The following is a 26,717-nucleotide window of genomic DNA, read 5'->3' as shown; positions in this document are numbered from 1 at the left end:
AGAGGAAGAATTATCAGTCTAAGTGAAAGTATACCAGAAAAGGTACTGGTAGGTTTGAGTAATCAGAGATAAGGCTGCCTTCTAATAATGGTATGCCATTGAACATTCTATTTCTTCTCAGCCAACCTGATGGTTTTAGTGCCCTTCCTGTCATAACATTTGGGTGTGATGATTTTTCATAGGAAAAATGAATAAACCCTATACAGGAATTTCAGTTACTTGAACTGTTCACATCTATATTTAAATTAAATGTTAAACTAAAAAGAACTGTGAACTTCCAGATGTTCAAGACAGTTTTAGAAAAGGCAGAGGAACCAGAGATCAAATTGCCAACATCCTCTGGATCATCAAAAAAACAAGAGAATTCCAGAAAAACATCTATTTCTGCTTTATTAACTATGCCAAAGCCATTGATTGTGAGGATCACAATAAACTGTAAAAGAGATAGGAATACCAGACAACCTGACCTGCCTCCTAAAGGAGATCAGTCCTGGGTGTTCATTGGAAGGCCTGATGTTGAAGCTAAAACTCCAATACTTTGGCCACCTGATGCGAAGAGCTGACTCATTTGAAAAGACCCTGATGCTGGGAAGATTGAGGGCAGGAGGAGAAGGGGACGACAGAGGATGAGATGGTTGGATGGCATCACCAACTCAATGGACATGGGTTTGGATAGACTCCAGCAGTTGGTAATGGATAGGGAGGCCTGGTGTGCTGCAGTTCATGGGGTTGCAAAGAGTTGGACACGACTGAGCAACTGAACTGAACTGACCTGCCTCTTGAGAAATCTGCGTACAGGTCAAGAAGCAACAGTTAGAACTGGACATGGAACAACAGACTGGTTCCAAATAGGGAAAGGAGTCTGTCAAGGCTGTATCTTGTCACCCTGCCTATTTAACTTATATGCAGAGTACATCATGAGAAATGCTGGGCTGGATGAAGCACAGGCTGAAATCAAGATTGCTGGGAGAAATATCAATAACCTCAGATATGCAGATGACACCACCCTTATGGCAGAAAGTGAAGAAGAACTAAAGAGCCTCTTGATGAAAGTGAAAGAGGAGAGTGAAAAAGTTGGTGTAAAGCTCAACATTCAGAAAACAAAGATCATGGCATCCGGTCCCATCACTTCATGGGAAATAGATGTGGAAACAGTGGCAGACTTTACTTTTGGGGGCTCCAAAATCACTGCAGATGGTGATACAGCCATGAAATTAAAAGACGCTTGCTCCTTGGAAGGAAAGTTATGACCAACATAGACAGCATATTAAAAAGCAGAGACATTACTTCGCCAACAAAAGTCCCTCTAGTCAAGGCTATGGTTTTTCCAGTAGTCATGTATGGATGTGAGAGTTGGACTATAAAGAATGCTGTGTGCCGAAGAATTGATGCTTTTCAACTGTGGTCTTGGAGAAGACTCTTGAGAGTCCCTTGGATTGCAAGGAGATCCAATAAGTCCATCCTAACGGAGATCAGCCCTGAGTGTTCATTGGAAGGACTGATGCTGAAACTGAAACTCCAATACTTTGGCCACCTGATGCGAAGAGCTGACTCATTTAAAAAGACCCTGATGCTGGGAAAGATTGAGGGCAGGAGGAGAAGGGGACAACAGAGGATAAGATGGTTGGATGGCATCACCAACTCAGTGGACATGAGTTTGAGTGAACTCCTGGAGTTGGTGATGGACAGGGAGGCCTGGCGTGCTGCAGTCTATGGGGTCGCAAAGAGTCAGACACGACTGAGGGACTGAACTGAACTGAAAACTGAAAAGATTCATTTCAAACTCAAGACTAAATTTGCCTAGACATTAGTAGTATATAGAAAACTTAATGGGAATCCCATCATTTTTTTCATTCTCAAATTTACCTCTTTTTAGGTCATTTGAACCAAAGTGTTCCAGGCATAAAGAGCAATTTGTATACATTTTAAAAGATGATGGTTCATATTTCACAAACCTTTTATTTGCTCATATCTGAGCATTTTTTCTCAGTGGTTTCTTTAAAGTGAATAGGATCCTAAGTTTACAAATTGCTATTTTTAACAATAAATGTATAAGTGTGTTAAATTCATGGCATTTGTTGTCTTTTTCTGTCAATCCTTTTAGTATTTTACTGCCTTTAAGGTGTTGCACAGTTAATACCCCAGTTTGTCTACTTTATATTTGTACTATTTGAAGGGTTATTTGTTCCCTTTTAATAGGAGGTACACTCAGTGAAATCTGCAAACTCTCAGACAAGTTTCATAGTGTAATTCCTGTAAGATCTGGCCATGAAGACCTGGAAATCCTTGACCTTTCAGCTCCATTTCTTATACAAGGAAAAATACATCACTATGGGTATGTTTTCAATCATGGGAATTTTTAATTTTATTTATTTGTTTATTATTTTATCCCAGTTGTTACTATATTCAGTGGACAGTGATTGAGTATCAGTTTATAGGTGATAGATTTTTTTGGTATATGTCTCTTCTTTGAATAGCATGAATATTAAGTGTCTGTACTCTGCTAGGTTTAAGGCTGCCCTAAAGGCAATGGCACCCCACTCCAGTACTCTTGCCTAGAAAATCCTATGGACGGAGGATCCTGGTAGGCTGCAGTCCATGGGGTCGCTGAGGGTCGGACACAACTGAGCGACTTCACTTTCACTTTTCACTTTCATGCATTGGAGAAGGAAATGGCAACCCACTCCAGTGTTCTTGCCTGGAGAATCCCAGGGATTGGGGAGCCTGGTGGGCTGCCATCTCTGGGGTCGAACAGAGTCGGACACGACTGAAGTGACTTAGCAGCAGCAGCAAAGGCTAATATTCATTTGCTTTCTAAAAATTTAGATGCTTGTTACAGAGAAAGTTCAGAGCTGCATCCTAGTAAAAGGTAAGTAATTGAATTCCAGAATTTCTGTGCCACAGAGTTATAAATGAGTTGCCAGTGAGAAGGTAAAAGATATCAAAATACATTAGGAGCTACTTACTAGGTTTGGAAAGAGGCAGTGTAGGTAATATCTGTGTTTCCACCTGATCAAACAGTCAAAGGGTTCTGCTTTGTGAAGCCTTGGGTTATAGAATATTTTCTGCTTTATTGGAAAATGCCAGATTGTTTTTCCAGTGATTATGGTCCAGTCGTGCATGTGTGCGTGCTAAGTTGTTTCAGTTGTGGCTGACCATTTGCGACTCTATGGACTGCAGCCCTCCAGATTCCTCTGTCTATGGAATTCTCCAGGCAAGAATACTGGAGTGGATTGCCATATGGTTGAATCAGCAATGTGTAAAAATTTGTTTACCTCGGATTCTCTTTGACACTTAGCTCTTGGTATTAGTCTGACTTGTGATTTTGATAGACTGATGAGCATCAAGTAGTAGCTGTTGTCTTTGTGAGTTTAAACATCTCATGTTTATTGGCTATTTAGGTTTTCTCTTCTGTGAATTCCATATACACATTTTTCACTTGTTTTTCCTATTGAATTATTGGTCCCTGTTTTGGTTCTTGTGTGTGTTTGTGCCATATGCTTACTCACTCAATTGTGTTTAACTCTGTGACCCCCATGGACTGTAGCCTGCCAGACTCCTCTGTCCATAGGGATTCTCCAGGCAAGAATACTAGAGTGGGTTGCCATGCCCTCCTCCAAGGGATCTTCCCAATCCAGGGATCGAACCCATGTCTCCTGCATTGCAGGCGGATTCTGTACTGTCTGAGTCATCAGGGAAGTCCTGTGTGTGTTTAGCTGATTGTAATAATTCTACAAAGAGATGTAGAAAGAATTTTTGCAAGCTTTTGTATGCAGTTACATGCATCTCATGAAACTTCTAGTCCGCCCTATACTTTTTTAACTCTATGGTTATTTTTATTTTACAGATTTTTCCAATATTAATGTAGTCATATTTACCAAAATGTTTGACAAGACCTTAAAGTTTTTATAAAACTTTACTTAGATTTCTGGATATGATACTTTTTTAATAGAACTGAAACTACTGCTTCAGTTTTTTAGCAGTTGCACATCTCTTAAGAATTTGTTTGTCCTTGAATCTATTTTAGTAATGAAAGTTTTCTAGAATAGTATTTCATTTGTTTTTCAGGTTTAAATTTATTGACATAAAATTATTCATAGTGCTTAAGTCTTCTTTTTGTCTCTTCTTGAATTCACTTTATATTATTTGCAACTTTTTAACCCTTGGCCTTTTTTGCCAAAGCAACTAGCTTTTGTTTTTGTTGATGGTCTGTATTTTGTTTATTATTGTTCTTTACTTTTTTCCTTTACTTTCTGTAGGTTAGTACTCCATTTATGTAATGTTTTAAATTGAATGTTTGCCTTACTTAATTCATTGTTTTTTAGTATACGTTTAAATATTTATATTGAAGTCTATAATTTTCCCCTGAGAAAATAGCCGTAGCTTTAACCGAAGGTTTGATAGATACTATTTTTCTTGTCATTTCTAAATGTTTCACAATTTCCATTATGATTTCTTTGGCCCATGAATTATTTCACTGTATGTTTAAAATTTTTTACACACTCATTTTATGTGCTACATTCTTATTTATATTTTAGTTAATTACTTTTTAACCAAATAACTTGATGTATTTCATAATGATTCATCTTTGCTTTATCAAGGAATATGTTTGTTCATAATTTGTACATACTACATAGATTTTTAAAAGAATGTGTATTCTAACAGTTGTGTTTAATGTTTAGTAGTGTTTAGTTATGTCCATTAGACAAGCTTATTAATTGTATCCAAACCTTCTTTCCTTTGTGATTTTAACTATATAGTACCTTCTTAGAGGCTGTGGTTAATGTCCTCTGTGATTGTAGGTTTGTGGCGTTTTATTCTGTCAATGTGTACTTTATAAGTTTTGAGTCTTTTTTGCTTATTCATTCAGGTTCAGCATTTCATCTTCTTGGTGAATTCAGTGTACTATATATCCTTATGTAATAACTTCATCTATAATCATGATTTTTTGCTGTAATGTTTATTTTTTTTCATATTCTTATAACTGTATCAGCATTTTTGGTTGGTAATTGCATATTGTACCTTATTCTCATCCCATTGCTTTTATATTTCTTTGTTATTATATTTTAGTAGGTCTCATAAATAAATACCAATAGATTTTAGTTGTTTTTTGTAGATGATTTTAAAATAAGTTAATTACTGAAACATCTAGGTTTTATTTCTACACTATATTTCATGTTGTTTCACACTTGGTGGTGGTGGCAGTGGTTTAGTTGCTAAGTCATGTCCAACTCTTGTGACTCTATGGACTGTAGCCCGCCAAGCTCCTCTGTCCATGAGATTCTCCAGGCAAGAATACTGGAGTGGGTTGCCATTTCCTTCTCCACGCTTACCATAGTATTGTTGTTTCCCTTCTCACCCTTTTTTGTTATTACTTTATTTTTTTTTCTCCAGTCATCTATTGGATTAATTTATTAAAATGTTCTTATTTTTCTCCTTTTTCCTCTTTCATTACTTTGGAAGTAATGAATTCTCTTATTTATGCTTGTTACTCTAATTTTTAATTTGTATACTTACTTTATCAATGTCTAAAGTTTAGTATTAGAGCCATTTTTAAAGGTAACTCACCCAGTTAGCTTTTTCTGTTAAAGAAAACACTTCAGTGTATTTGAAGAGTGAAAGGAGATAATATTTAATATAGTTATCCTCTGTTCCTCCCTAGATTGCAAATGAAAAGTATTCTGCATGAACCTTTTAAATGTTAATTTTATATTTTTATCCAAGTGTATTTTCTTATCAACATCTCCTGAATATTAATATGTATAATAAAAAGTCAGTTCACTTCAGTTCAGGTCAGTTCAGTCGCTCAGTCGTGTCCAACTTTTTGTGACACCATGAATCCCGGTACGCCAGGCCTCCCTGTCCGTCACCAACTCCTGGAGTTCACTCAAACGCATGTCCATGGAGTCGGTGATGCCATTCAGCCATCTCATCCTCTGTCGTCCCCTTCTCCTCCTGCCCCCAATCCCTCTTGGCATCAGAGTCTTTTCCAATGAATCAACTCTTCGAATGAGGTGGCCAAAGTACTGGAGTTTCAGCTTTAGCATCATTCCTTCCAAAGAAATCCCAGGGCTCCTTGCAGTCCAAGGGACTCTCAAGAGTCTTCTCCAACACCACAGTTCAAAAGCATCAATTCTTCGGCGCTCAGCCTTCTTAACAGTCCAACTCTCACATCCATACATGACCACTGGAAAAACCATAGCCCTGACTAGATGGACCTTAGTTGGCAAAGTAATGTCTCTGCTTTTGAATATGCTATCTCCTATTGGCTATATTTATAAATTTAAGGTCTTAGGTATTACATATTATTCTCAGAGCCATAAATCGAAAGAGTCTTTAGAGTTTTTCACTTTACCAAATAAGGAAATTAGCCAAATTAATTAATATCCTGCACCTGGAACCTTTCTCATTGTCAGCTTAGCAATGTATATTCTGACTGTACTATCTTTTTTGATTGCTTGTATTGTAAGAAGTTTATTTTTTTAATAATTTTTTGTAATATGCACATTAAAGTACAGAAATTGCAGTGCTCTTTTGTTTAATAATATACTTTTTAAATTGTGTGTGCTTGCACAGCAAAGATTTATAATAATTAAATGAGTTATAATAATTACTTATAATAAATTATTTTTTCTTTTATTGATTTCAGATGTAAACACTGCTCTAGTTTGAGACCAATAAAAAATCTAAATTCCCTGGTTAATAAAACATCGTGGATTCCTTCTTCTGTGGCAGAAGGTTAGCTAAATTTCTATGTCCTATAATTATAACTGTCTTTGTATAGGATAGTCTCACTCATATTTCAGTATTTGTGGATATTTTAAAATCAGAATAAAGGTTATGCTAAAGTTTAGTTTTTCGTAAGCAGAACCATTCACAGTGATCATAATAAAAATTTAAATATTTAAAAAACCTGAAAATGTACTTTTAAGAATCTGCCAGTATTTTTCAGTTACTACATTTTAATTTTCAGTAATTTAGCATTAATCATAAATACAACTTGTGAAAAATCTCTGCAGTTTATGGTATCTTGGGTTTGAAAAGAATTTTAGAGCTAGCTATTACAATTTTTTACCCAATACAAGTCTTTAGCTGGAATAATAAGAGTCTTTTTATATCACATCATTAACTATGGTCATCCAACCTTGGCTTAAAACTCCCCAGCGACTGGGGACCCGTTTACATTGCTAAGTCACTTCAGTCATGTACAACTCTGTGCAACCCCACGGACAGCAGCCCATCAGGCTCCTCTGTCCACGGGATTTACATTGTAAGGTAACAAATCTCTTACTTATTAGATGCAGTACTTAACAGTGGGGCAAAATCTGCTTACTTGCAATTTTAACATGGGCCACATTTTGCCTACTATTAATAGAATTAGAGTCCACGTGTTCCCTCTTGTATAAAATCAGTAGACTGCATTTGAAGGTAATCTGTCAAGTATTCATTAAGTCCTTATTTCTCCAAGCAGGTGCCCACACTTCCTTTGGTACTTTCCCATGATTCTTACTGCTTTATTTCTCCTCTTCAATAAGCATTCCATTTTACCCATGTTCTTCTCAAAGTTTGGTACTCAAAGCTAGAAATAGGGCTGCAGATGTTGGCCAATTTGGAATATGGAGAAAACCTTTATTCCCTAAAATTGGACAGTGCTCCTGCTTGCCTGAAAATTTTATTGTGTAGATATTGGTTTGTATTCTTGGTTTTGTTTTCTTTGTCTTTTAATCTAGCTATATGATACTACTAATTTATATTTTGTTTGTGGTCCAGTTAAAGTCCAGGTTAACTTTTGCATGAGTTTCTTGCTGTGTGCTTCAAGCTTGGTCTCGTCATCCTGTACTGAACATAGTTCTTGGTTTGCTTATTGGTCCCTTAGAGTAGGTTTTATGTTCATCCTTCTTGGTTTTAGCCCACAGTCTATTGAGGACTTTTGAATCTTTAAAATCAGTTCCTCTATATTAACAATTTCTGTCATGTCTCTAATTTATTTTTCTTACTTGCCCCCTTTATTAGTCATATTTGAATATGAATCCCACAGATGGAAGACAATATTCCATTATATAAGCATTTTGAATGTCTTTCATTTATAGACACAAAGTAAGATATTCATTTTAACCTATACATTTTCATAGGATTTAGTATCACTTTAATTTCTTCCTTTTTCCTCATCTTAACCAAATTATGAAATCTCAGATTCTGGCATCATTCAACCAGATGCTATCTTTTAAAAAATAAGTGATCTCTGTGCTTAAAATCCAAAGGATAGAGACAGGTTACAAATCCTAACCATTGAACTGTATGCTGTTTTTTGTAAGAACATTCTGGCATTTAAATTTTCTCTTTCATAAGGTAGCATTCATTGAATTGCCTTTCTTGAATTCATTTTTATATTTTCTATGAACATCGACTCATTTTAAAGATAATGCTATATCAATATTTAGTTTTTTAAAAATATACTGGGACTTCTCTGATGGTCCAGTGGTTAAGAGTCCACCTGCCAATACAAGGACATGGGTTCCATCCCTCGTCTGGGAAGATCCCACATGCTGCAGAGCAGCTAAGCCCTTGCACCCCAGTTACTGAGCCCATACTCTAGAGCCTGTGCTCCGCAACAAGAGAAGCCACCACAGTGAGAAGCCCCTGCAGTGCAATGGAGAGTATCCCCTGCTTGCCACTCACAACTGGGAAAAGCTCTCATGCAGCAAGGAAGACCCAGTGCAGCCAAAACATAAATTTTTGAAAATAAAATTAACAAAAAAAGATACCATTGCTCTTGAGTCATTGTCTCTATACAGGTATAGTGTAATATTCCAAAATTACCCTTCTGAAATGAGCTTAACATATTAGTATTCAGGAACAAAAAGGAGTACCTTTTGTTTTTTTTTTTTAGTCTCTTGATTTATTTTAGTAAACAAGATTAACAGGAACATAATATCCCAAAACAACTTTTTTCTTTACTTTTATTAAAAGGCGTAGTGGGACTTCTTGGTGGTCCAGTGGTTGTGAGACTCCATGCTTTTACTGGAGGGAGCACAGTGTGGTCAAAGAAAAAAAGACATAGATTCATATGGTTTCAACTTTTTTCCTTCATTAGCACTGGGCATTGTTCCCCTCCAACAAGTGTTTGTGATGACATTTACTCTTGACGATGGAACGGGAGTATTGGAAGCTTACCTCATGGATTCTGTAAGTAACAGAGGTAGTGAAGATATTTCTAAAATAGTACTTTTTTGAATTTTAATATATTTATTCATGCCTACCTTATTACTGAGAACATTTAAGGCAACTCAGAAGAATAAATAAAACACAAGCACATAAATCTTAAATTATGTATGTATTTACTCTCTTTTGATTTGACACTATAATCTTAATATGTGAATAGTGAGAAATTGAAAAATAAGAATTTAAGGAAAGACTTCTCCATACCATGCTGAAGTTCTACTCCAAGAAAGGCAGAGGCGTGGCCATACCCTCAGGCAATATCTATTAGCATTTCACTGGGCTTTTTAAGTCTCCAACATTTCATATTAGAAAGAATGAAATTACTTTTATGGGGAGATCCTTTGTATTATGTGAAGCTTGGTAGCTATCCACAAGACCACCTTTATTTCTAACAATTTGAAGTTGAGGGGTTCCCAAGACCAAGACCTTTACCTCTGACATCAATCAAAAGTACAAAGGTCTCCATGACCACTCTTTTACTACAAAGATTCACAGAACTTACTGTGTGCCATTATGCTCACTGTTAACAATTTATTATGGCTAAAGGGTATAGTTAAAATCATCAAGGGAAGAGGTGCATAAATGAATCCAGGAAAGTTTCAAACATGGAGCTTCCATTTGTTCTCTTCCTGTGGAATTGTGGACAGTGTTACTTTCCTGGTAATGACATTTGGCAGTACACATGAGGTGTTGCCAACCAGGGAAGCCCAAAGGAGCCGTAGTGTCCAGTTTTTATTGGAGCTTCATCAGGTAGTCATTGGCTGCCCATGTGACTTATCTCAGTCTTCAGCCCCTCCAGTGGTCAGGTTAAAACCACATGCTCCAAACTTTCTACCCTAAATCACAATGTTAGAGTGACCCAAGTTCCCCAGGCAAATGCAGACACGCCTGTGAGGCATGATGTCCCAAGGTTTTAGAGATTACCTCTCAGAAACTGAGAGCAAAGGCCAATGAGGTTAAATTTTTTACAACACACATTGAGAAAAATCTGGGATAAAGAGGAGGACAGCTTTTCTTCTGCCTAAGCAGTTTATCCATTTGTTAAATATTTAATGAGCACCTGTGCTATGCCAAGTGCTATTCTTTGTGATAGGAATGTGGCAGTGAGTGAAGCAAGCAAACTCCTTTCCCTCCTGGATCTTACAAATAGTAGAGGAGAAAAAAGTTAAATAAATATATAGTATATATTATACTCTTTTAAACTTGACACTTAGACATTGTAGGTGCTTAGTCTGTGTGCTGTCAAGAGAACAGAAAACTTCACTGTGTTCTGCTCATTACTTCTATCATTTGTCAAAACAATTTAACTTGATTTTATATGTATCTCAAAGCTGTCTTTAGATTAAAGTAATGAATTAGATTTTAGAGTTTAGCACTCCAGTTTACAAATTCTCCAATATAAATAGAGTAAAATAGTATAGATGATTTTAATTAGATAATATTCAAATACTTTCACATTGATTATAATTTCTGATCATTTCCTTGTTTCTTCATGTTTTTCTTAAGGAAAATTTCTTCCAGATTCCAGCATCAGAAGTCTTAAACAATGATAATCTTCAGCACAGTATGGAAATGATCATGGATATGTTTTGTCCTCCAGGAGCAAAAATTGGTAGGCAGTAATATTTGTTAATGCCGTTCATTCTTTTTCTTGAAATAATACTTAGCTTATGGCTAATCTCTGGACTTTTAGAGGTTAAAAAGTTTTGAAATCTGAATCCAAATAAATTTATAAAGTAGTGATTGATGAGACTGTATGACCTACCTACTGATGAAGGCTGTGGCAAGGATAAGACAGGTATGAATCGTAATTCCTGAAATGAAAAAAAGATTTTTTATATATTTTGAAATGTATCAGGGGGAGGCAGTTTCGATCGCAAACACATTTGATAAGCTGCTTGTGCATGCAAACAGTTGAAATTAAGCCAACAGGGACGAAATTTTGACAAACATTTCCTATAAAAAACTCACTTACCCAGTTCACTGATGAATTGTTTATTCAATATTAACTAATTTCAGATTTTATAAGTTTTTATTTTAGTAAATATTTTGCTAGCTTTTGTTGTTTTCTGTGTAATATTTGATTCACCAGCCAGTCTTCAAGTCAGATTCCATTGATTACACCTACTTCCTTTTGTGGCCGTTATTTCTCTTTGCCTTAAATGTGCAGATCTAAATCATTTTAAAGCAATTTGACTTCTTCTAACAATTTTTCATCAGTAACAGATTCTACCAGCAGCAAATTTAGCTGTTGTCAGTTTAACTTTTATAGTTTGTCTTAAATCAGGTTTTATTTTCCCCTGGTCAGTCTTTGCATTTTATAACAATTCCAAAGAGAGAGTTTTTGTACATCCATAACTAAGTCTAACTTCCATACTTTTATTTGATGTCAGTTTTCATATTTATTGGCTGTTTGGATTCTTTTGGATAGATATTTGAAAATAAAACACTCATGTCAAAAACCATAGATGTGATAGGCTTTTGATACATACTGCCAGATGGCTTTTCAAGAGCATTTTCCCTATTCATGGTTCTACCAACAGCGTGGGAGAAGCCTGTCTTGCTTGACCCTTGCCAATAGTTAGGATAATACTAAGTGTCTTTCCAATTCAAACTTGAAGAAATGTTACCAGACTATTCTAGAAGCTATATATAGATTCACTGTGGTCATGACCAAAGCTTGGAAATGGCACCTGTGACTGCCGTATTGCCTGGACAGAGTACCTGGTACCTGACAGGGCTTTCAGCTAGACAGATGTAAAGGGGAGCTGGTTTTCTTCACAGTCAACCAAGAAAAACAAAATAAGGGAGATCAGTAAGCACTCAGCAGAAAAAAAAAAAAGAAAAAAGAAAAGTCCCCACCAGGGACTTCCCTGGTGGTCCAGTGGCTGAGAATCTGCCTTCCAATGCAGGAGACATGTGTTCAGTCCCCGGCTCAGGAAGATCCCGCATGCCGCGAGGCAGCTAAGCCTGTGTGCTTGTAACCACTGAGCCTGCACTTTAGAGGCTTCTGTGGCTCAACTGCTGAAGCCCGCGTGCTCTAGAGCCTGTGCTCTGCAACAAGAGAAGCCACCATAATGAGAAGCCCATGCACTGCAAAGAAGAGTAGCTCCCGCTCTAACTAGAGAAGAAAGCCCAAGTAGCAGCAAAGACCCAACACAGCCAAAAAATAAAATTTAAAAAAGTTGGGAATGATTTAGATTCCTACCTGTGATATCAAATATTTTGAAAACCCTACATTGTTACTTTTTCTTGTTATTTGGGAAAAATTCAAATTAGTCAGAATTGCTGCAAAACAGTAACATGAAGCCACCGTGTATTTGAAAGAACAGATGATGTTAAATTTGGTGAGTGCATTTATTTACTTCTCAAGCTAAATTAAATATGTTAATTTTACTAGTTAAGTGTTATGCTTAGGTACATCTTTCAGAGTTATTTGTTTAGTTTGAATGATTCAATATCACTTCTTTTTTTGATTTGTAGATGCATATCCATGGCTGGAATTCTTCATCAGGTCATATAATGTCACAAGTGGAAAGGAGCAGCAGATATGCTATCAGATTTTTGATACTACAATTGCAGATGATGTTATCTAATTTTGACATTCAGCTTAGAGCATATGAAATATTGTAATTTTAGAAAACATTACCATTTTCTATGAGATTGCTATAAAACACATGAAACATCTAATTCTGTGGTTTATTTTCCATTTTAGCCAGTTTTTTTTGTTTTGTTTGTTTGCTTTTTTTGACCAATAGGCATTGTGTTATCTTAATGCCCTCTTGTAAGTTCAAAATGTTCCTGTTGCTCAGAATCTCCAATATGATAGCTGTGAGGGGTATAAAAGAGAGACATCAAATAAATAAGGACTGTGTTTTCACTTACTCTTGACTCTTCTCCTTTCAGAGAAGCTATTTTGCTACCCTGACCTAACAGTTGGAGTAGGAAATGGCAACCCACTCCAGTATTCTTGCCTGCAAAATTTTGTAGACAAAGGAGCTTGGGGGACTGCAGTCCATGGGGTCACAAAGAGTTGGAACCGACTGAGCTGCTGAGCACAGGCACCCTAAAAATGCTCCCCCTGTTGGTATTTCCATGTGTCACCCACTGATTTCTCTGCCATCTACCATCCCGGTTGAACTGCTTTTTCTGAAGAAAAAGCATCAGCATTACATCAGCCATGTGGATGATTTTAGCAAGCCTATGGGCTTAGGAAATGTCCTCACCTTAAACCTTCAACTTTTACTGAATGCAAGGATTTGATTTGTTTCATTTTTGTACAAAGGGATCTGCTTAAACAAGTACTCCTGGAAGAAGTGCTTTTCTGCGTGAGCTACAGTGTGCTTGAAAGAGTGATTCGCTTTAAGTGAAAGTAGTGGAATTGCTTTCCTCAGGTGCTGATTATGACCCATTGAGGATAACTCCATTTTTTCAGAATCATGTGCTTTGATTGCTTGTTTCTCTACATGATACTAGAAGTTATTCCATTCCTTCTCAATCTAATCAAGCGGTTAAATTTGCAATGTTCGTGGCTTACTTGTATTAACCTTTTTGTTAGGATCTTATGTAAAATATACTTCTATTTCAGGTTGAACATTGAGAGAAAAATTAACTCAGTATGATAGTCTGCTTTTTACCTGATGATATTTGTCAAATTTAAAATCATGAGTATTCAGTTTTATACAAATACTTGTATATATTTGTATATATGTACAAATTTTTGTATGTTATTTGCTAACAACTGAGAGATACAGATCTGCCTAGTTCAGTATTAATAAAGAATAAATAAATATATAATTTCAACTGTTTTTATTTATTTGCCCTATGTTGAGCTGAGGCATGATTGGAAGTGAAGAGTCAAAGCAGATGTATCAATATAACAGATATTTAGGACTGTCCATGCACCAAGTACCATACTAAGTAAGTACTTAACTTGTATTTTGAACTTCTCTGGTGGCTCAGATGGTAAAGAATCTGCCTGCAATGCAGAAAATCCAGGTTTGATCCCTGGGTCAGGAAGATCTCCCAGAGAAGGGAATGGCTACCCACTTTAGTATTCTTGCCTGGAGAATTCCATGGACAGAGGAGCCTGTTGTGCTACAGTCATGGGGTCACAAAGAGTCAGACAGACTGAGTAACTAATATGTATTTTAGTTTCAGGTAACCCATTTTCCTGATAAGAAAACTGAGACTTGACAAGCTGACTTGCCTAAATGCATACAATTATTAAGTGTCAGTCAGCACTTGAATTCACACCGTCTCTGCTCAGAGGCTACACTGCTAATAACCACTCCAGGATTCTGGAGCAAAAGTTAGCATGGGATTTTTCTGCAAGTGAGTTCTCTTAAATATCTGAAGTAACATTGGAGATAGGTTAAAAGAGGAGTCAGTGATGTGTTCTCTTACACTAACTAAAAGGTTTTTCACACGTTATTGACAAAAAGGGATTGGATATCTGATTTCCTCTGTTCACAATAACTCTAAATTAGAGTTCCTGAGTATATTAACACATCTCCCTGGCTAAATGCCCATCTCCCCATCACCAAATTGTCAGCATGTTCAAGACAGTGAAGGAGACTGATGCTGCTGTTTTGGATTCAAAACATTGAATCAAGAGTTTGAATCAATCAAACATTGGAGGAAGAAAGTGTTAAGAATCATACAATTGAGTCAGTATGTTTCCGTGTTGGTGGTACGCCAGGGAGACAAGAATGAGAGAGGCATTTTCTCTTCCTTCGGGAAGCACCCAGTCTAGGGGAGTCGGGGTCAGAGGTGCAGTGGGTACCACAAGTGTCAGCCTGGGCTGTCTTGTTAATAAAGTAACTCTTGCTATGCGTTTTCATGCTTTATCTTTGTCCGTTTTGATAAACCCCAAGACTGTCATCATTTGTTTTCTAAATTGTCAGTTTTGAACAAAAAGAGTTTGTCAGGCACTAGTGTTTATCCAGTGATACATGTACCTTACCCTCATTGGGAGCCCTAAGTTTTAGAGGAGTTCCATTTCTGGAGCAACAACTAGTTCATTGTGCCCAGGTTGAAACCCTGTCCCTTTTGTGGTCCCTGTGAATCGTGGTAGGAACTTCCCACCAGACCTTAAATTACATAAAGTTAAGAACGCAGTTTGTGTTCAGCCTCTTCCTCAGTTTCTAGTCTCCGTAACTTCCATTGTTTCAGACACTACTGGATCAACTGTTGAGTCCCCTGCCCTGTTGTGTATGAGGAAGAGAGTGCATGTCTTAGAAAATCTGAGGCAGTTGATCCTTCTTTATCTAGATGTGACCAAAAAAAAATACCTGCTCACAGGCTGTTTCTGTGGCCACCCTCATACTGCCTTATTTGAAGGAATTATACCTGCCAAGGAGTGCATCATTCCCCACTTCTTTTTTCCTTGGTCACGTTGTTGCACATTAGGTATTGTTTCTAAATAAATAGAGAAATGTTGGTGTTGATAGTCTGGAAGGAGCTGAATACGTGTCTGACTACCTGGGAAAGCAGTTGCCACACAGTACTGGCTGCTGGATTTTTGAATCCTGTACCCAAGCTTGAGGCTACCCTGGTGTCTCAGGAATAAAGAATTCCAGCAATGCAAGAGACACAGGTTCCATCCCTGAGTCAGGAAGATCCCCTGGAAAAGGAAATGGCTCTCACCTGGGAAATCCCATGGACAGAGGAGCCTTGAGAGCTACAGTCCAGGGGGTTGCAAGCGAGTCGGACTGGACTTAGCAACTAAACCACCATCCAAGCTACTTGCACTCACAGGACTGGACCAAAATCTTCCTCCCGCCTGCTTACCAGCTCACCGCCATTTTGTTTCCAAAGTCAAAGCATGCGTTTGTCACTAATTGTGACTCAATCCAGCCAACTCTCTTCTATATCTTCTGGAAACTTTCACTGGTACCTGGGAAAAACATTACTACATTATTTTGATTATTTTCAGTGTCTTGAATTTCTACCATGCATTTCATTGAGTTTTGCTTTTATCCAGCATTTTTAAAAAATGAAAGTACCATGTACTTGTAAAAATTTGAAACAGCATAAGCTATGTAAGTTTGTATTAATTGCTGGTTTAACTAGCACCCCAGAGGAAAACACTTTCAATAATTTGTTATATAATTTTCCAGACTGTTTTTCCTGAGAACAACTATGTATGTATGTATATATATATATATATATATATATATATATATACATATTTAAAATAGCATCATGTTACAAATATATTTCTGCAACTTGCTTCTGTCACTTTGTAGACTTTTTGTCAGTACACATATAAGGGAGCTTCCTTGCTGGCTCAGGATGGTAAAGAATCTGCCTGCAATGCAAGAGACCTGGGTTTGATCCCTGAGTCAGGAAGATTCCCAGGAGAAGGGAATGGCTACCCACTCCAGTATTCTTGCCTGGAGAATTCCATGGATAGAAGAGCCTGGTGAGCTACATTCCATGGGGTTGCAAAAAGTTGGACACAGCTGAGTGACTAACACATACACATATAAGGAGAAACTTGTTTGTAATCACTCAGTAATGCTTTAGTGGGCAATTATTACTGTTTAGACTGTTTTATCTGGTATTGTTTTCCTTTTGGGCTTCCCTTATGGCTCAGCTGGTGAAGAATCTGCCTGCAATATGGGAGACCTGGGTTTGATACCTGGGTTGGGATGATCCCCTGGAGAAGGGAAAGGCTACCCACTCCAGTATTCTGGAATTTTATTTAAAACTTTCATTAAAAGTTTTTTTAAAAGAATTTTCCCTTTAAATAAATCTGAGCTCCTGGGACATCATTTCACTCTTACCCCCTGGGGGTTTTCAAGTGATCAGAATTTTGAAAGCCTGTCGATATTTCCTAATACAGGTTAAGACTCTGCCATAGACATAGCTGCCTTGATATATTCTTCTATGCTTTTTTAAAGAACTCATTGAAAAAAAATTACGTTAATGTGAAAAAAGGAAAATGCCTCCTGTAGCGCTTTTCATTAGGAAATTCAGGCTCTTTGACGGCTATGATGAGTCACACTCAAGTTCTAGAGCATCATTTTAGGTGAAATGAAAAAAATTTCTTCCTGTTTTGGCCCCTCGGGGTCTCTCGATAGTGTCAAAGCCTCCCACTACTCTAGGAAAGGCAGAGTGATCTTTCTTCTCCACCCTCTGGTACTTGGAAATAATATCAGAACTCACCAGGGTGCTCAGGTATGTGAGATCATATCTTTTGGTAGTCAGGAAATGAATCAGTAGCACTCTGTATTGTTCCCTTCAGCGTTGTGATTTAAGCTGTTAGGAAATGTGAGATCACTTAGGATTTCAAAGTGATGATCGTCTTACAAGGAGATTAATGTCCCTTCCATTCAAGACTGCTTTTGATGGGTAGAAAAGCATTAGGCATCAATTACAATGATAAAGATAATGCATCAATGTGTAAGGGAGCATTCCCTCGGATATGCCAATTGGTGAAACATGGATAGTTCAGAGACTCCTCTACTATTTTTAGACCATAGCAACATCCTGATGAATGTCTGTCTTGTCTTCCCCTTGGAATCTAGGCCACAAAGTCACATTGGTATTCGTGTGTGCATGGGAGTGTATGCTCACGTTTATTCTCTGCTTTGAGTTCACTTTGCAGGGCGCTGTGTTGGAATTTACTTGACAACCTTAACCCACGATGGCCAAAGCAAGACATTTTCAACTTGTGTGAAAATTTTCTTTTATTTCATCTATTCTACAGTACTTTGAAGATGTGGAGCATGTGTTTACTGAAAGCCTTATCATCTATTAATAAAATATTCCATCAAATATTGTTGCAGTTTCTAAATAGGTACCTTTGGTACCTTTTCATATACAACCCTGAAACCCTGGTATATACTTTTTTTGTTTTCCTGTACCTTCAGAATGATTTTTCCCTGCTGTGCAATATGGATTCCCAGATAAAGCCAATTTGTCTTTACATAAAACTATCCCTCAGCAGATTTTTGTCCTCCATTAGAGAGCAAAGTCTTTGTAGAATTTCCCTTGCCAAGTTTAGCTACCTCTTAAATGATTTTCTGTCCCAAGTTGCCATAAGTGTTAATAAGAAAAGTAATACATTTAAAAATCACAATTGCTGAAGTCAGGTGAAAACACCGCTTGTCATAGGTAGGCATAGTTGTGGTTTTATGGGGTCGGGTGGGAAGTACCATGGGCTTTCCTGTGGCTCAGACTTAAAGCCTGCAATGTGGGAGACCCAGGTTCAATCCCCGGGTTGAGAAGATCCCCTGGAGAAGGGAATGGCTACCCACTCCAGTATTCTTGCCTGGAAAATGCCATGGACAGAGAGTCCTGGTGGACTACAGTCCATGGGGTTGCAAAGAGTTGGACACGACTGAGCGACTAACGCTTTCGCTTAGGAAGTCCTATGTGCTTACTCCCCATGGTTCTTAAATGTTAAACTTGCCCTTAAATTTTGGAATCATTAGCAAATACTTCTGCACAATGATCAAAGCTTAAATGGGGGTTAGATCAAGAATACAGAGTAGGCATTTAAAAGTCAGCTCACACATTTACATTCATTTATAATTCATATTGTGTTTATCCAAAGAGTTGGATGTGGTTTACAATAAAACAGAAACATGGGACACAGCCTTTGGAAATAGAGCAAAAAGACAAGAACTAAATAAAGAGAAAAGTGTTAAAACAATTCAAAATTCCAAACCTATGGGCTACTGCAGGTGTTGAACAATACTAATACATGAACATGTAACAGGTTATACAGTTCATAAGAATTACATCTTTTTTAGATACAACCTTTTATTAACCTCAATTTGAAGACAGGGTAGATTTTTAAACACATGAAACAACAATGATTTGGGGATTAATAGTACTTATTTTAAAACTTGATCCAGGATGGTGGGAGGTAAGCTCTGAAAATGAAAGAAATAGAATAAGGGAATTTTCCACTGGCTGTCTACCTTTTGGTTCTTATATGAGGCACTTTTTTGTTTTTACTATTAATGATTAAAGTATTTCAAATATCTATGCATATTGAAGAATTTCTATATGCAAATGAATTAACACAGGGGAAAAAGTCAATTCCCTTCTGATATAAATATCACTGAGAAAATTAGCTTTTTACCTTTTTCTTTTTTAGTCGCAGGTAATGAAATGAAAGAGATGTCATGTGTTCAGTGTTTCATGTCAAGAAGAATGTGGGTTTTAATGAATCACAGTTCTTTGCAAGATAATATGCTCCCGTATTTCACCTTCAGTGTTCCAGGGAAGGAACTTACTTTAGTCATAAGTAAAAGAAGCTCCACACTGGTGCCCAACTGGGAATTTGCTGGGAAGAGTATTTTATCTTTATCAGATTTACTGAGCACTAGCTGCCCAAACAGGACTTCCCTGTAGCTCAAACAGTAAAGAACCTGCCTGCGATGCAGGAGACCAGCCTTTGATCCCTGGGTTGGGAAGTTCCTCTGGAGAAGGCAATCCACTCCAGTACTCTTGCCTGGAGAATCCCATAGACAGAGAAGCCTGGTGGGCCACAGTCTGTGGGGTTCCAAAGACTCGAACACGACTGAGTGACTGACACGCACAGCTGCCCAAACGGGCTTCCCTGGTGGCTCAGTAGTAAAGAATCTGCAATCCAGGAGACCCAGGTTTGATTCTTGGGTTGGGAAGATCCCCTGGAGGAGGGCATGGCAACCCACTCTAGTACTCTTGCCTAGAGAATCCCCTGAACAGAGGAGCCTGGTAGACTGCTGGCCATAGGGTCACACAGAGTCGGACATGACCAAAGCAGGTAAGCAGCAGCGGCAGTGGCAGCAGCTGCCCCAAACAATCGATCTCGTCATCTTGATGCCTCTTTCATTCACAGCCCACATCCAGTCCGTTTGAAAAATCATCATGGATTGCTCTTAAAAATTCATCCAGAATTTGACCACTTCTTAGTGCTTCCTCTGCTACCACACTGGCCACACAGCCATCTTCTCCTGCCTTGACTGCAGCCATATTCTCCAACTGGTCTTCCAGCTCCCTCAATTTCCCCACATGGAATAGTCTCTGTTCAGCAACCTGACTGATTGATTAAAATGTAAGATGGATACCATCATTTTCCAGCATTTTCTAATGTCACACAGACTGAACTTACCATGGCCTTCCCCACCCAGTGTGATCCATTTCCTTACTACCTCTCTGATGTCTTTTACTATTTCATTTTTCCTCTCAACCTTCTCCAAACACTAGTTCCCTTGTTTGCATTTTATAACTCGATGTTGTTACTTTATTCTGGACATTGTTGAACTCTTCCAGTTTCCATGGTTCATCCTGCCACATCCTCTGTGGCATAGAGACTTTATAGGAAGGTCCTCCCTGATCATGTAAAGACCCCTCTACCCCCTCAGGCTTCATCCCCCATTCCTGACTTGTTTTTCTCCATTGAACCTATCCACCTGACATCTTTTTTGGTAGTTCATACTCTGTTTCCCTTTTCCAACAAAACCTGGACTCAGAAGCAAGGCGTTTGATTTGTTCATTGCTGTTTACCTAGTGCCTAGAAGTTCCTGGCATGTAATCGTTGCCTAGTAATATTCCTAGAACCAACAAAATATTTGAAACTCAAATCTGAGAATACTAGAATTCACTAGCACCTATGGTGATACTTGGAGAAGGAAATGGCAACCCACTCAGGCATTCTTACCTGGAAAATACCATGGACAGAGGAGCCTGGTAGGCTACAGTCCATGGAATTGCAAAGAGTTGGACACACCTGAGCAACTTCACTTTCTTTCACTTATGGTGATACTACCACTTAAACTGATTTCTGGCACCCAGAAATTTGCATTTAAAAATAAAACCTAGGGTAACTTTGATATAAAATGAACAAAGTTTCTGTAGGTCAGGCTCAGCAATTTGCATTTTTAGCAATCTCCCTTTCAGGTAAAAGATTCAGAACTATTATTTTACAAACTATTTAGAGTACAAGGTCTGTATCTCTTTGCTTCATTTATTTTATCTGCCTGGTCTTGAAAGCATTTGAGTTGAAGCAACTTAAACCAGAATCTAAACCAGTCCGTGGGTTTTAGCCTTGACTTCATATTATAATCACCCAAGAGGGAGCTTTAGCAGCATCAAATCCTCGGGCTGTCCTCAGGACTGCGTAGATTCAGCCCCCATCTGCACCCCAATCTAGTTGTTGACCACAGACAAATTGGTTAGCCTCTCATGAAAACTGAGAATACTGCTAGTGCCCACCTCAGAAAACCATGGAGTGGGGAGAGGGCAGGGGACAGTGGATTAAATGAAAGGATAAATAAATAAATAGGTAAAACACTTAGAATCTGGCACATAGGAAATCTTCATAAAGGATTAGATATGATTGCTCAACTTTGATGACAAAAACTAAGCTTTATTGCTATTCCCTTTTTTAAAAAATGTGTTTATTCTTCTACTTTAGAATCCTTAACATCCAAGCAAGCTCTGCTGCAGTTGTGACAAAGAGAAAGAACTACACACTTGGGGTCATTCCAGCCCAGTCCAGTGTAGCTATTACAAAAATGGGAATGAGATGAATATCACTGGACCAGTGGACCAAAGACTCCTCTCCTAGGATGATTATCTTGGATAATTTCATTATTTCAAATCCCATTTTCTCAATATCTCACTTTTCCTTTTTTCCTTTTCTTTACTGTGCCACAGGTATATAGGATCTTAGTTCCCTGACCAGGGATCGAACCTGTGCCCCTGCAATGGAAGCACAAAGACTTAGCCATTGGACCATGAGGAAAATCCCTCAATATCTCATTTTTATTGTGAAAAATACAGACAAACAAAGAAATGCAAGTTAAACCTGGGCTTGTATGATTTTTATTTTTAAATAGAGAATAGCTTGACTAAGTGACAAGAGGAGGACTCTGAACACTGCACAGTGTGCAGTCACTGGGAAAGGTGAAAAATATGTTTTCTGATTAAAAAAACACAACTCTGAAACAATGGTGGGAAAGGAAGAAAGGAAAAATTGTATAATAATTTTATGGAAGATTTTTTGCAGTATAGTCAGTTTGAAAAAGTCTCTTCAGTTTCTGCATCTTAGACACTTAAAATACAAATAAAGCTATGGATTTCCCAATGCCTGTATCATTCAAAAATAGTAACATTTAATAAGTCTTTCACTAGCCATTATTTGTTTTTCAGAGAGTCATCAAGAAAGTTTCTTTTTAATATTGGATAGTATCTAATTTTGGAATGGGCTTATATAACTCCACATACCTGTCTCTTTTTCATGTAATGGAGCTTTGAACAAAGAATAATGATATAATACACTGCTAGTGTTGAATCCCTATAGTTTTAGCTGAATCTAAATGCAAATCAAAGTGCATTTTTTATACTGGTATATTTGGTGAGATATTTTAAATGCTTATTTTATGGTTGTACAGACTATAACTGACACCTCTTTGAAAGCACTGAATTTTCAATATTGAATCTGCAAAATTAGTTTCTACTCTCAGATCACACACACACACACACACACAAAGCATGTGATACATATCATAATTTATCTACCTCAGAAAATAAGACTTGGTTATTACAGATAGGTCACATATTAGGTATTTAAAATTTGCTAAAACCTGGCTTCTGTGTATCTCTGTCTTTCTCACATAATACTTACTTATAGTAAGATAGTGGTAAAACCAATCTTTCAGAACTAGACCACACCTACAGGATCACGGCATTCTGCTATGGCTTCCTAGGTGGCCCTAGTGGCAAAGAATCTGCCTGCCAATGCAGGAGATGTAAGAGATGTGGGTTCACTCCCTGGGTTGAGAAGATCCCCTGGACTAGGAAAGGGCAACCCGCTCCAGTATTCTTGCCTGGAAAATAAGGGAAGCCAACACCGCAAACATTCGTAACATGATTTTCCTAGATCCACTCTAAATAGATCAGTGTCTTTTTGGAAAGTTAAAATCCACTTCATATGTGCCCTAATCACTGACTCTTTACCAGAAATTCCTGTCTGTCTAAAGAATATCTTGTGAAAGGCTAAACCTCTTTTAGAAGAGCTTCAGTTCTTTGGTTTAAAGCTTTAGACCTTCATAAAAAGCAAAGAAGCCGGGAAAGAAGACAACACTTCATGTTGTTATAAATATTTAAAATTAGTATAAAATCTTCAGTGACATTTTATTTGAAATAGAGGACTGGACAGGGTTCCCTAGCACAGGAGTAAGAAGCCCACATCACACAACTCTGGGGATCACCTCTAAGGCATGGGCACCAGTCAACTCTGGGCACCAGTCTCTAAGAAGTTTGCAGTACTAGAAGATGCAGTTGTTTACCCTGCCTCTCACCTACTGGGATTCAACAAACTGGGTATCCAGTCCTAGCCTTCACACTAATTCACTTAACTCCTCTGGACTCTCATCTTTACAGACCATTTGTTTCCAAAGTTTTCATCACTGGTTAGTTTGTAAAGATTTTACCTGTGAAATTTCATCTATTAAATAAGAATTTGTTTCTTGTTTTTATTAAAAACAACACTAAATAAAAGTTTTTAGTCTGATTAATGTAACTAAGTGCTGTCTAACTAAATTCATATAATCCTGAACAAAGTTAAAGAATCAGAGCAGATTTCTCACGAGTCATTGTATGTTTTAAGCATTTTGAAAAGTTAAAAATGGTTTAAGAATCCCATTTTCTACCCATTGTTCCTTTAAAGTTCTCTATGCCTGCAATATGGAAGACCAAGTTTCAATTGCTAGGTCAGGAAGATCCCCTGGAGAATGAAATGGCAACCCACTTCAGTACTCTTGCCTGGAAAATCCCATGGACAGACGAGCCTGGTAGGTTATGGTCCATGGGGTCGCAAAGAGTGGGACACGACTGAGCAACTTCACTTTCACTTTTCACTTTCACTTTCAATAGTTCAGAAGCCCAGATTGTAAACCGGTGAACCAGGATGATCTTTAAAATTCCTCCTAGTTCTGACATTTCTTTGATTTAATGAACCTTGGTTTCACTTTCACAATTGTTGTTGGTTTAGCCACTAAGTCATAGCCTAGTCTTTGTGACCCCATGGACTGTAGTAGCCAGCCAGGCTCTTCTGTCCATGGGCTTTTCCAGGCAAGAATACTGGAGTGGGTTGCTGTTTCCTTCTCCACGAGATCTTCTCAACCCTGGGATCAAACCCAGGTCTCCTGCATTGCAGGCAGATTCTTACATTTTTGCCAGAGACACTTACCTTTATTCACTTTCACAGTTCCTTTACTGTTGGGTTTCTTTCCTCTTCTAAAATGAAAATGTCTCTTTGGAATCTGAAAGATCTTTCTTGGAGAAGTTTAGATTGTCTGTGTTCATTTCAGTGTTTTAAGAAAGGGGAAAAATAATTACTTAGATCCTTCTTCATCTGATTGGAACTTTTTTACAATTAATTTCAATCTGTAACATTGAACATTAGTGTTCTGGCAAACCAAAATGGAGTCATTAATATTCTTTAAATGCCTGGCAGGTGATTTAGGAAATAGGTGTTATTTTAAATGGAAATTTACAGACTTAAAGAAATAATAGTGTACACTCAAATAACCCTTTACAATTTATAATGCATTTCCATAGAGTACAGACTGGCAGTATTGATTTGCCCTGGATACTCCTATGTTCTTTCTCCAACCTTGGAGTAATAATTGATTTGAATTTTTCTATTTGTAGAGAAAAGTCACAAATACGTCTCCATGCATGCAGTATGAATTAAATAGATGAAGGGATAAATATGCTTTTATAGCATTTATTTAACATCGACGTCTTTCCAGTTTTTTCTCTTTTATAAACTATGAAAAACTGAGAATGACAATAATGCCCCTAAAACACTATTTAGAAAAAGTGGGAACAACCATAGTGTCCCAAAATATACCAATTAGACAAATTATAAGTTATCCCCAACGCAGCCCTCAAATATGAGTTTTAGAAGAATATTTAAGAAAATACTTATATTTACTGTTATAGGTAAAAAGAAAGGTTTATGCTAACAATCTGACCCCATTTGAGTATGTGTATCTATACATTTATTCAATAAGCAAGCATATTCATGGGTATTTGTTCAGAGCAGTGATGAGAATTACAATACAGCTCTCAAAGACAGTTCCTTCCTTCAAAATCATATGCATGCCAACAACTAAAGGTAGAACAAACCAGAATGCTAGCAGTTTGGATTTTTTTTTTTTCTTGAACCTGACTGTGTTTTTCTGAATCCTATGAAGTTCATGCATCGACTCACATTCAAACTAAAGCTTAAACACATTTTTGTAATTTTACTCATTTTATGCTTAGATGAGGAAAAATTCTAGCAGAAAGAAAGCAGTCTCATTACATCATAGCAGTTATGAGAGTCTTCACAACATGTTACTACTCTCTGAAATAAGAAGGAAAAGTAATAAAAAGAAAAGAGCACACTATTTTCTGGTATTTTAATTTTGCAACCAAGAGAGGCATTCTTTAAAAATTTAGGGTGGAAGAAACGTATTATATTATTAATGCTTTGGCTATTCAAAATGTGTATAAAATCACTTAATTCAACATTATTTCAATAAAGTAGAACACTATGTATAATCTGTCATTTTTAATTATGCTCAAAATCCCATTTAAAGATCTCAGCAAAGAGTTTATCAATTTATAATTATCACTGGAAAAACTTTTTGATTCCACTAGGCTTCTAGACGCAATGCATAATTCAAGAAACCCCTTGCTGATTTTAAGTTAACATCATGTAAAATAAGTCTTCTACATTTTTCATAAGCTTCACATTAAGCAGAATTTATTATTTCTTATGCCCTTGATGAGAAGGTTAATTTTTGTTAGGACTTCATAGGACTTATATTAATTTGAATAGAAGTTCAAGTTAATATTAAAAGATTTGACAGGAGCTTTTGGCTGCTTTGTCAGTTGTAAATAGACCATGATTTCAATTATTAACTTTTGTTATAACCTTAAACAAATATCACAAGCATGTGACAGAGAAATTGAACCTGGGTCTCCCGCATTGCAGGCAGATGCTTTACCCTCTGAGCCACCAGGGAAGCAGAGAAAATAACAGTAAACTGAAATAACCAAGGAAACTCACATTTCTGCTGTCAGTAGACCATTTAAGCCTTATTCCTAAAATTAAGGTAATTGATACATGTCATTGTCTTCACTTCAGTGATTTTACACAGTGATTACACAGTGATTTTACACATCTTCACACAATGATGTGCGTGCTGAGTTGCTCAGTCATGTCCAACTCTGTGCAACCCGATGGACTGTAGCCTGCCAGGCTCCTCTGTCTATGGGATTCTCCAGGCAAGAATACTGGAGTGGATTTCCATTCCGTTTTCCAGGGGATCTTCCTAAATCCAGGGATGGAACCCACATCTCCTGCATTCGTTGGTGGATTCTTTACCACTGAGTCACCTGGGAAGCTCTAGGATTTGATAGGCAGAAAATAATCCATTTGATAAATCTTTTCTACAATACTCAAAATTTTCTATTTCACCCACTCTCAACAGATA

The 26,717-nt window shown here is 37.4% G+C and overlaps 1 protein-coding gene across 12 annotated transcripts in view; it reads left to right on the top strand.

Moving 5' to 3' along the window:
* Nucleotides 1-13,106, top strand: part of POT1 (protection of telomeres 1) — a 104,935-nt gene extending 91,829 nt beyond the window's left edge. For all 12 annotated transcript variants that reach the window (XM_070788092.1, XM_070788090.1, XM_070788087.1 and 9 more), the window contains 5 exons: nucleotides 2,200-2,335; nucleotides 6,650-6,738; nucleotides 9,095-9,186; nucleotides 10,729-10,834; nucleotides 12,706-13,106. In XM_070788092.1, the coding sequence (XP_070644193.1) occupies nucleotides 2,200-2,335; nucleotides 6,650-6,738; nucleotides 9,095-9,186; nucleotides 10,729-10,834; nucleotides 12,706-12,818 (536 nt within the window). In that variant the 3' untranslated portion in view covers nucleotides 12,819-13,106. The remainder of the gene's footprint in view (nucleotides 1-2,199; nucleotides 2,336-6,649; nucleotides 6,739-9,094; nucleotides 9,187-10,728; nucleotides 10,835-12,705) is intronic.
* Nucleotides 13,107-26,717: the final 13,611 nt, after the last annotated feature.

This window comes from Bos indicus, chromosome 4, assembly GCF_029378745.1.
Source record: "Bos indicus isolate NIAB-ARS_2022 breed Sahiwal x Tharparkar chromosome 4, NIAB-ARS_B.indTharparkar_mat_pri_1.0, whole genome shotgun sequence".
In the NCBI taxonomy this organism is placed as follows: Eukaryota; Metazoa; Chordata; class Mammalia; order Artiodactyla; family Bovidae; genus Bos; species Bos indicus.
Note: the sequence above shows the minus strand (reverse complement) of the source record. Positions and strands in the feature narration are given on the sequence as shown.